General features: G+C 43.8%; 1 protein-coding gene across 1 annotated transcript; it reads left to right on the top strand.

Annotated features, from left to right (window-relative positions):
• Window positions 1–1085: 1085 nt before the first annotated feature.
• Window positions 1086–10943, top strand: Nps (neuropeptide S). The gene is made up of 3 exons (XM_041666096.1): window positions 1086–1154; window positions 7110–7191; window positions 10630–10943. Exons 1-3 carry the CDS (start codon window positions 1147–1149, stop codon window positions 10807–10809), a joined length of 270 nt encoding a protein of 89 aa, XP_041522030.1. The 5' UTR covers window positions 1086–1146; the 3' UTR covers window positions 10810–10943.
• Window positions 10944–11460: the final 517 nt, after the last annotated feature.

The following is an 11460-nucleotide window of genomic DNA, read 5'->3' as shown; positions in this document are numbered from 1 at the left end:
TGGGGCAGGAACTCAAGAGGGATCCTGGAGGCAGGAACTCGAGCAGAGACCCCAGAAGAAAACTTTATTGGCTTGTTCCCAGTCGCACATCCAGCTGACTTTCTTACAGCTGGCCCAACTGACTAAGGATGGCACCACCCATGGTAGACTGGGCTCTCCCACATCAACTGTCAATCAAGAAAATATCCCACAGGCCAGCTGATTAAAAGTACTTTCTCAGTTAAGGTTCCCTCTTCCTAGGTGTGGCCCATTGGGAATCAAGGTTTGTTAGTCATACAGAGGTTGTCTTTGGGGTTTAGCGGATGGCCACTATGTGAAGAGGAAACCCTGGCTGAGTTTGAGAAGGAGCTGTAGGCGAAGCCTCATGTTGTTTCCGCCACAAGCAAATGCTGACTGACGAGCTAGCCACTAAGTTTTCTGTATGCCAAAATGCCCCAAAGTTCAGGGGCCCCAAGTCCTGACTGGTTGGCCAATTTGGTGGCATGTTTCAGCTAGGCTGGGTTGGGGAGCTTTGCTCCAAGACTGACTCTTCCCCCTGGAATCTGTAGGCCATGGGGGCTGTTTCTTCTTACGCAGGAAAGAACAGGGGTGTCCTGTGTCTGCTGCTGCCTGATATCTAAACTCCGCTGGTACTCTGTCCATGGGGGCAGCAGACGAGAGGGAGAGAATGGGTGTGTCTATGGATCTACCACCCCAAACATATGTCACACCCACCAATCAGCCCCCTTCTCTGTAAGCATTGCACACTGTTCCCTTTACTAAACAATGGGCGAATAAACAACAGCCATGGGGACAGACAGCAGAGAAAGATCTCACAGAGGCTCAAGGTAATACTTGTCTGTGATGAGCGATCGTGGCTTGATTATATGCACATGCCTAAGCTGGCAGCTCTGCTCATTGGAAGGAGATAGATCATGAATCTAAGTCTGATGATAGCCTTGTTTTCTCTCCCTAGATGTCTACATAGATGTGAATACAACAACCAGTGTGTAGTTTCACGAGATTCCAGGGCTGGGAAGCCCACCTATGGACTCTGCTTACTGGATCTTTTGAGTCGAACAGCTCTGTCCCAACACAGCCTCCCACCGTGATGTGTTGCCTTTCAAGGGGCCCAGAAATAATGGAGCCAGCCACTGATCAAGATCTATGAAACTGTGAGTCAAAAGAAAGCACTCCTCCCTGAAGTAGTTTTCTCTCAGGGGCTTAGTATATAGACCGGAGCATCAGAGCTAAGAAATGCATTTAACTCTCAGCCATATCGTTACTATTTTATTATTACTAAACTATCATAGTTCCAGGCTGGGGACATGGCCCAAATAGAAGAACACCTAGCATGCATAGGACCATGTGTTCCATTTCATCACCAATCAGGTATGATATTATATACTTGCAATACTAGCCCTTGAGAGATAGAGGCAAGAGAACTGACTATACTATAGTATAGTAAACAAGTTCAAGGCTAGCCTGGAATACATGAAACCCTGTCTCAAACCACACACACACACACACACACACACACACACACACACACACGAAAAAGGAGGGAAGGAAGGAAGGAAGGAAGGAAGGAAAGAAAGAAAGAAGGAAGGAAGGAAGATAGGAGAGGTTGGAAGGGAGATAATGGGAAGTTACCACAATCTACCTGTAGATCAAAATAGCAACTCATGGATATCTAAGAATATCTGGTCTCAGTTCCTCTGTGTAGGACATAGGAAGCAAGTTAGACCCTAATTATCACAAGGGCCTTTTGGAGAGCAAGTTGATCTTAAGTTCCCTTAAAAGTCAAGTCTACTAACAACTGACCTTAAGAGACCCCTAGCTGGTGATCCCAAATAGGGATTTTTAATTACAAATAATATAATATTGTTATTATTTTATTATTATCAAAACATTAACAAGAAACCTAATAATATCTTAGGAGGTATGAGAGTTACCCAAAGGAAAATCTTTGGGATAAGGCGAGATGCTTAGAAACGAGAAGGGCACCATTTCAAAGTCATGCAAGATAACATGTGGCCGAGGAGCCAGATGATATCATCAAAGCGAAAGCAGAAGGTGTCTTGGATAATGTCTACGGAGGAGGAAAAGGAATGGGGAGAGGTAGGGGAAAGGTTCTAGAATTACAGAACCAGCTCGGTCTAGAGAAGAAGTGAACAAGAGATGACACAAACACTAGATCTAAAAAAAGGACAAGGGTATTGTTGAAGTAGGGGGAGGTGACATCTGAAATTTTCATCGGAAATAAATGCATTTGATTTCAAACACTGAGATAATCCAACTTCAGTGTATACATATGTTAGTTGGGAACATAGTGGGGGCTTGATTGTCCTAAGTACTGGCTATTCCAGCTGTGGTCAAGGTCATGCATGGAAGCATAGACAGCTGTGAAGTCCCATGGAGCTGGAGTGACAGCTTCTCTTTCCTCCATTGGCTTTATGACCTTGAACATGTGACTCAGTTGTAGAAAACAGTGGGCTGTAACCACACCATTCCAGAGCTACAATGAAGACAGTAATCTGAGCCACAGCAAGCAGCCTGGCTGCATGTAACCTGCCACAGCAAGCACTCCGTATAAAGTGTTGACTGCATACGCCCTGAGCCTAGTGTGTGTTAGCCAAATGTTTTTAGCTCCAATGTCTAATTTGTACTAAGAAGAGAGTTCCTTTATATAAATGAAATATCAAAGGAAAATGAGTTTCAAGCATTTAAGTTCAAAAGGTGTACAATTTCATCTTCTGTCTCTCTCTATCTATCCACCTGCCAACCTCAGTCTCTCTTCCTTCTGTCCTTTCTTCATCTCTCTCACTATTTTTCTTCTTTCTTCATCCCTTTTTGCCTGCCTCATTTCCTTCTCCATATAACTCCAAATCAAATCTACATCTGTCTCCACATCTGTCCACAAACATTTTCTTTTACCTCTTTCCATTTTTTCTCTCAGTTTCTCTGTGTCCATATCCTAATAACTCTCTCTTCTTCCCTTTGTTTTCCACCTTCTGTCCACCTGCCCTTGATTCCTTTCCACTCCCTTTCCATTCCTAGGTTTGGATTTCTTGTGTGGGCTTTTCTCTTTTAAATCAGGTAGTCTTTTCCTGTGCAGCAGGAAAGATGGCCCCTGCCATCTTCAGACATAACTGGTCCATGATGTTGTAAAATCTCAAGGCTTTACTTTCATTGCAGCTAACAGTAGACTCTACTGAAAGAGTCAAATCATCCCAGAAGCACTTGGTGATAATAGACCATTTCCAGTTCAGCTTCCTCCTCTAGAGGCACCACTTTCAACCTCTTAAGGCTGATTATCTTTGTATTTATCTCTGAATACATAGTGTGGTTTGAATTTTCATTTTTCAACATTCTGTCTTGAGTTCCCTCTACAGAAATCAGGTGATCCACTTTACAAGGCACATGTTCAAGCAAGAAAAAACTTTCAGTGCAGTTAAGCTACTTTTGGGTTAGAAGACCCCTTGGTAATAACATCATTATAATTGTGCACATGTCTTCCTAGTTGAGTCAAGTAGTTAGCTGACTATTTTTCTTCCTCTGCGCCATCATTTTCCCCGGAGTGAATTTATCTCTTTTTCTTTTGCTTGGTTTTCTACGGACTCATCACTAATTCAATCTCCAATTCTCCAGTGGTCTAATTTTCCTTACAAGGCCTTTAGCCACTTTTTGTCTTGTATCCTCTTGCAGAAATCTCATTCAGAGCCCTTTATCCCACCCCAATATGACCGTGGTCCTCCAGGTCTGGTATACAGATAGAAGTGGGGACTGCTCCTGGCTGCCATCTGGGAATTTCTTTCATCTCCTGTGTTCACCTCGTGGCTGTGTCCCACATCTTCTTCATAGTTTTATGCACTTGGCGGGGGGGGGGGGGGGGAGGACATATCCTGAAGGAACTTTCTGAGAAAATGTTTATGGGAAGTATAATTTTAAAATCTTAAACAGACGGAAACATTTATCATAGCCTTACTGTTAATGAAGAGGAATAAATTCTGGTTATTTCTGAATTACTGGATTCCAATTCTAAATTGGAAAAAGTAGCTAAAAATTCCTCAGGAACTTAGAGAGCATTGTTTTGCTGTCTTCTTCATTCTCAGTGTTGTTTTTGAGATGTTCAAAAGTATTTGTGAATGGAGTTCTTGTAGATACTCTTGAAGCTAATTGTACCCAATTGTCTGAAATTTTAGGGTGGTGTGCTTTGAGACAGGCTGTTTTATTCATTCTGTAAGGCAAGGCTGGGTCTTTCCCTCCTGGAAAACTTTGGGAGAAATGATTTTTTTTTTTCCGAGACAGTGTTTCTCTGTAGCTTTGGAGCCTGTCCTGGAAACTAGCCCTTGTAGACCAGGCTGGCCTCGAACTCACAGAGATCTGCCTGCCTCTGCCTCCTGAGTGCTGGGATTAAAGGCATGGGCCACTACCACCAGCTGAGAAATGATATTTTATCCATGGTTCTCTGCTTTCTCAATCCTTCTGCTCTCTTTTCTAGCATTTCTATCATGTCTTTGTGGAATCACCCCGGTCTTACTCTTTTAACAACACAAACTTTCTCCTTTGTCTTTTTAATCTTATGTCTGGAAGATTTAGTTAACATTCTTTTTCAATACTTGTAAGTTTTCTTTTATTTATTTTCATTAGATAATTTGTCATCTGCAGTTTTTCTTTTATATAGCTTTTTCTTGTTTCATAAATATATTTTGTCTTCCTTCTGAAAATATCAAGTTGTTTTGTTTAAGTTTTTCTCCTTTATATTTTTCCTATTTCTTGTTTTTTTTATTCACAATTTTCCATGTTGCTGTTCTTTTTGCTGTGTTTTGGGGCACAACTCTGTAGGTGTTTTTATTTGTTGTACTTCTGTCTTAGTCAAGTGTAAATGTTTAAAATTGGGTACCAAAAACATTCCCAAAAGGATTTTGTGTTACCAGAGCTGACAACAGGGAAGGTTAGCATCCTGCAGTCAGCTGAGATGCTTCTGTTTAGCATCCCTGAAGTTCCTGCAGCTCTTTCCTTTTGTCTTGGGTAGATGCTTCACTGTCTGTTTTGATGATGAGGGACCTTCTGGAAGTGTGCTAGGAGCTGAGCTGCTTCAGAGACAGATCCGTGAGTTATGGCATTGAGCTGTGCCTTTGATTTTAGGACTCCACTGTATCTAATGTTCTCCATTAGGAGACCTCTCTTCAGCCCCTTCTTAGAAGAGATCTCTCGTCTCCTGCCAAGTCCAAGAAGGGGAATGATTTGGCATTTACAGGATCCTTAAACACTCTTCTACTGGCCCTCCCTCTGCTATGAACTTTACTCCCTGTAAACAGCCCTCAGTTCTAAGCATAGCTGAGTCTATTTAGAGACTGTCAGCAAACACTTCCCAGAACTAGCTAGTCTATTGCTCATCAGTCAACAAAATGTTGCTGCTGGATATAACCTCTTTCTTCTCTATTCTTTTTTGTTGTTGGTGGTGGTGATTTGTGGGTTTTATTGATATGTGTGTGTGTGTGTGTGTGTGTGTGTGTGTGTTAGTTGGTCTTAAGGAGCAACCAAAAGAGAAAATATATCCTCAACTCCTTAAGTCCCCTTTGTTTCCAATGTCTACATAACGTTCTCAAAAGAACTCTCCGCAAAAGTGTTTGGAATACTTGCTCCAGGCCTCCGGCTTGGCACTAGTGTTGTGATCTGAGTTTTCTCAGGAGCTGGGTCACCTCCCTGTTCTTGTGGTAGTCAGATTGGGACTGCCTAATTGACCGTTGCCTGAAAGTCACACAGAGGGACATTTCTCAAGAGAAAGGAGTGAAAGTAGCCATGACAGTCCAGACGCGTGTCCCAGACGCGGAGTACCTTTGCCCTCCAAAAGGCAAGGATCTTGAGGAGGAAAGGATTTTCTTCAGCTGCTTGGTGGTGGTGGTGGTGGTGGTGGTGTGTGTTGTGTATGTGGGTGCATGTGCACACTGATCCACTGTGTGTGTGTAAGTCTGAGGTTGATGTTACTCGGTGACTTTCCACCTTGTGTTTGAGGCAGGGTCTCTCACTGTTCAGAGACTCATTGCTAGCCTAGATTGACTGGACTGTGAGTACCAGAATTCTGCTTGTCTTCATTTCATGGGCGCTGGAATCACACGTGTGTGCCACTGTACCTGGTTTTTACATGGTTTCGAGGAGTCCAAACTCCAGTCCTTATGCTTGTGTGGCAAGCACTTAGGCCACTGAGCCAGCTCCCCTCTTTTGATTGCATTGAAAAACATTGGCATCGTTTCAGAAGCAAGAGCAGAAGCACCTCCCTTGGTGTTTTCTTCTATCGTGGCCCTCAGCAACATCTGTCCCTGCGTAATGCCCCTGAATCAAGTTCTTAACACCATCGCCCATTGCTGTGCATTGGCAGTAAGGCTCTTGGGCAGGCTCTGTTCCTGCAGAGGAAAGGAAGCGGTGGATATAGAGGCTCACAAAACAGAAAAGGACAGACACAGTGTCGTTCCTTGACTTGAGGACCAGCGACAACACATGTGCCATTTGTTTTGCTTTGACAGCTAAAGTCCTAAAGGAAGGAGATGGAGCATAGAGACCTGATCTGCCTGCACCATTTGTGTGGTCCCTCTTGAGTCCCTCAGTGATTTCAACTGTATTGGTCTCTGACATTCAAAGAAACACTGTCATCCTTTCTAAGTGTTTAAGTTTCTAGCTAAAAACAATACTTAAAGCATCTTTGGAGGCCCCTGGCCACCCTTGTCACAGGGAAGCTGTGCGAGAGGCTGAGTCTTCGAAGGTCATTCTTAATGGCAAGCTTTGAATGAAGTCAGCCCTGGTAACTCAGTGACAGCTTACACATTATTGTCCTTTTCTTTCTTAACAAGAACAAAAGGCCACAGTCAGGCCAGCCAGTCACACAGGATGAATCTCAGTGACATTTTTACTTCTGATATAAAAGAGTCACCCAAGGAATATCAGACAGCCAGCGTGAGGAACTTGGCAATAAAAACCCATTGGCGCAGATCTCAGAAAATCCAAAATGATTAGGTAAAGTACTGCCTATTTCTGTCTGCCTAGAGAAATCATGAATTTTTGTATGTTCTTCAAACTTGTGTTTGCTTCTGTATTTAACCAGAGGTTCTGTCTTTTCTACTCTGCAGCTCGTTGAAATTCAACCTCATCTTGGTTTTGTCGCTGTCCATGGCACAGGTGTTGTGGAGTTATCCTGTCCTCTCTTCCAAGGTAAGTGTTTTCCTGCTGGTTCTGATGGCCAGATCAGTGATTGGGGTGGTGAAGTACCCAAATTCAAAACAATCTCGAGAAATATGTGGCAAAAAATAATTTATTTCATTTTTAGACCTTTAGGGGAAAGCCCATGTAAACAGATTTGTGAGATTAGTCAAACAGAAATGTATATGTAACAGTAGGTAATTCTGGAATATACTAGTTTGTTATAAATTATTTGGGAATTATGTCTTGCATACAGAAATGGCCATTCCAATTTAAAATGTTCATATTTTGGCCCATGATAATTTATTTATTCTATATGCATTCACTCTTAATCACAATAAATGTTTTTGCATTGATATTGTACAAAAACAAACCAAAGCCCACAGTGGTCATTTTTTAGGAGCAGAAACTTTGTTAATTTTAGCAAAATGTGGGCTCTTTTTCTGGGTAAAGAATGTAGGAACCATGTTAGATTCCAATGAAATATTGCCTAAAATATTTACTTATGTATTTATTCAAGAGTGTCGGTGGAGGTCCTAACTGTATTTCCAAAGCTGCTCAAGCCATTCAGAAAAGCGATCGTCTTTCTTTGGGGTGTTTATGTCCCTTCCGTCTCATCTGTCCTTGTTTTGATATCATAATCTTTACAATATGAAAATATCTTTGGTTGCTGATGAGACTGTGAGCTTTAACCTTCCTTCACTAACATCTAACCTGTCACACTGAGCTCTCCATAATTCGAGGAACTGGTTTTAGGATGAAGGGAGGTCACAGACATTCCAAGCGACAGCTCCGAGCACTATGATCCAGTTATTTCTGTAATCGGTCCTCTCAGTGATCCTCACATCTGTCATTTTTCTACTTCCTGTTTACTTATTACAGCCTCTCTTCTGCCTTTCCCTCCTATGAGCATTCAACACTAATTTACTCATTGATCCTTTAAGACGTGGCATTGATCAAGCGGGTGACTCCCAATCCATAAATGGGTATATTTTCTCAAGTGTCCTCCTGATTGCTTCCTATTCTTGGTCCCTAAAGGTTTGCTCACGGCACTTTTGGACAAGAGCCACTTGTCTGTAGCTGTTTTTAAATTGAGAATTCTTCCATCTGAAGTGTGCGGAGACCTCCACGGCCATCAGGCAAGGTTTCTCCTCTCGCTGTATTGCCTGTGTTTCTAGCTGTGCTCACGAGGGATCTACTCTTACCACAGCCCCGTCAGACAGTAATGCCATAGATGATGCTCTTGGCAGCCTGACTGTGTGGGCTGAGTGACGATGCAGCCTAACCACATAGGTTGTCATCATCTGAACACAGAGCTTCGTGGAGCCCTTCAGCTACTGCACAGTGGGGTCCTGATGCTGGGTTGGCCCAGCTGCCTTCAGATCAGCCCAGTAGGCTGAGGTCTTTCTAGGGATGATGTAAGGGTCTCATAACCAGCAAGGGTGCTTTTCTTTTGTGGGTCAGAGGCAGCATCATGAGAATTTCTGCAAAGAGTCAGCTGCTTCCTTCCTGCAGTGACACATGGGTCCCTCCTGCTGGAGATTTGAAATAAGCAGCATTTATCTGTCATGCTAACATGGGGAAACAGAGCAGTGTCAAACTCAGAGTTTTTGATTGGCTTTTACAATGACCAATATTTATGAAACCATCTTTGACTATTCCCAGGTCAAACAGAAAACAACAGCAACAACAACAACAACAACAGAGAGAGAGAGAGAGAGAGAGAGAGAGAGAGAGAGAGAACGAGCATCTTCTTTTCCCCAGGGCCATTGGGAAGGTTTACTTGAGAGCTCTGAGTCCTGGAGACCAGTCATTCACCCAGCCAGGGCAAAGAGTTCCAGGGCATTTGCTGCATTGCAAGCTTCATCCCAACAGCCCAACAGTTACTCAAGGCAAACTTGTCTCCTACACCAAACAGCAAAAGGTGTAAGCCTCTGTAAGCTTGGCTTCGTGCTGTGTCTCTTCATTTCTAGTAAAATGCTTTGGCTTTCCTTCTGCTGGAGCTGAGAAACCGGGGCTTGAGTCGGCCGCTGGTGAACAGCGTCATCTGCAAGCGTGTGATGGCCTCACCTAGAGCCCAGGAGCCGGTGGTACTGGCTTCACACAGCTCTCTTTTTTTTTGTAGGGCAAAATAAGAGGAGGTGCAGAAAGCTTGCCACTCAGAGATGGCTTTACCAAGGTAATTGCGTTATCAAGGACAGAATTTGGTTAGCACCTTGCCAGTTATTAAATTTCTTTTGAAACCACAAAAGGGAGAGACCTGGCAAGTGTCAGCAGCTCCCACCAGAGCCCTAGATCAGTGCTCCCTCTAGGACTTAGCAGCTGTGACCAGAGAGTGACCTTAGCGCTGACCCTTGGCTTCCTCATCCATGATGTGGGACTAGACTGCAGCTTCCCTGGGCCCAGTTTGAACTCCAAGGTTCTGGATCTGTTTCTTCCACCGCTCAGCACTCCAGCACGATGATGTGCTATCCAGGCCTTGAGCCTTGATGACCGGAACCACGGCTGAAGGTGAAAGTGTCAGGGCCTCTCAATGGCACCACTTTCTGTGTAGCCACAGACAGTCCAGAAGGAAGTCCAGTGCTGTGACAAACCTAGAGTTGGATCACATTGGGTGTGTTTTGCCTGGAGGAATTTCTTTCAGTTAATTTAACTTTAGAACTAGCTTACAAGACAGCAGGTTTCCTTACGGCATCTCCATACATACCTAGGGCAATAGAAACTTTTGAGACAGGGCGTCATGCAGCCCAGGCTGGCCCAAAACTCACAACATTTTAGGGAGGTTTTTTTTTTTTTGAGTTTTAAGTTGCCAAAAATGACCTAAAACTTCTTTTTGTATGTTTTAATGATTTTTTTTTTAAAAAAAATATCTAAGTGAGAGTATCTGATACCCTGGAGTCACAGACAGTGGTGAGCTGCCATGTGGGTGCTGAGCATTGAACCCAAGTTCTCTGGGAGAGCAATCAGTGTTCTTAACCACTGAGCCATCTCTCCAGCCCTGTCCTTAAACTTCTTATCGCCCCGCCGCCACCTTCCAAGCGCTGAGATTTCAAGTGTGTGTGACCATACCCAGTTTATGCAGGGCCGGTTGTTAAACCAATGGCTTTGGGTGTGCTAGCCAGTGCCCTGCCAACTGAGCCCCATTCCTAGCCCCTGAGTGAGTTTTCAGTAGTATTCCCAGGACTACCCAGAGCCTTCTAATATCCCTTATAAAATAATGGCGTCATGACCATTATATGGAATATACAATGTAAACAATGAAATCAGAATAAAAAGTAGACAAGCCCATTGTAAGCCAGATGCTATCTACGCTGAGTGTTGGGGTTCAGCGCTGTGTCTCGCCATTAAGGTGAGACAAAGTGACTTCATAACCGTAAATCCTTGCTGTTGAAATAAAACTTTTAACTCAGAAACTGTCTCCTCTCCTTCCTCCCCCACCTAAATCACCAGGTGCCTGCGAAACCTGATTACTTTCTCATCCTACTGAGCAGCTGCCCAACCAGGATGGAGGAGAGCGACGGGCTAGCTTTCCTAAAGTCAATTTTGGAGAAGACATCGATGAAAAGGTCCTTTCGCAACGGAGTCGGCTCGGGGGTGAAAAAAACTTCATTTCAAAGAGCAAAGCAATGAATAAGTGCGCAAAGGACTCTGGGAATGAATCTCCGGCTATGTAGAGTGTGACTGATGCATCCTACCATGCGATGTTGCTCCCCTCCCCATCCTCAGATGATGCCCTCTTTCCTAACAGCTCAGAGGAAATTAAGTTTTTTGGGGGGAAATACAAACCTTCTCGAACTTCCATCTGTGAGTGAAAAAGAAAAAAAAAAAAAACGATTTCTGGGCTTAGCCAGACACTTCCCTGACTGCAGAGGGACACGCTGGCTTTGATCTTGAATTGGCCACAATGCATGGGCGTTTTTCCTGCCCTATTAGTGTGATTCTTCTCCAGCTCTCTTGCTGTGCTGTAGCACCAAGTGCAGTGGTAGGGATATGCTATTTCTCCTTTAAAATACGATTGGGTTTCTCAGATGGCTCAGCGGAACCGAGTGTGCTGCTTCTGTCTGTAAGAGTCCCGTGAAAGTCCAGTGTGAGGCTGAGTGGTGCAGCTGGTCTATCAGTCAGCTAATTGGTACCTGTAGCAAGTAATCCCAGAAGAAACCCCCTGGGTCTGTTCCCCCAACCTCCTTTTTCCGATTCCAAATATACATAAAGATGGCGACTTGTTTGGTCTTGGGAAATTTATTTTGTCTCGACTTTTAAAGTCTTAACAACATGAACCAC

The sequence above is a fragment of the Microtus oregoni genome, unplaced genomic scaffold (genome assembly GCF_018167655.1).
Source record: "Microtus oregoni isolate MIOR12 unplaced genomic scaffold, Mior012 000016F_ref0000370, whole genome shotgun sequence".
NCBI lineage: Eukaryota > Metazoa > Chordata > Mammalia > Rodentia > Cricetidae > Microtus > Microtus oregoni.
This window is presented reverse-complemented; position numbering and strand designations above follow the sequence as displayed.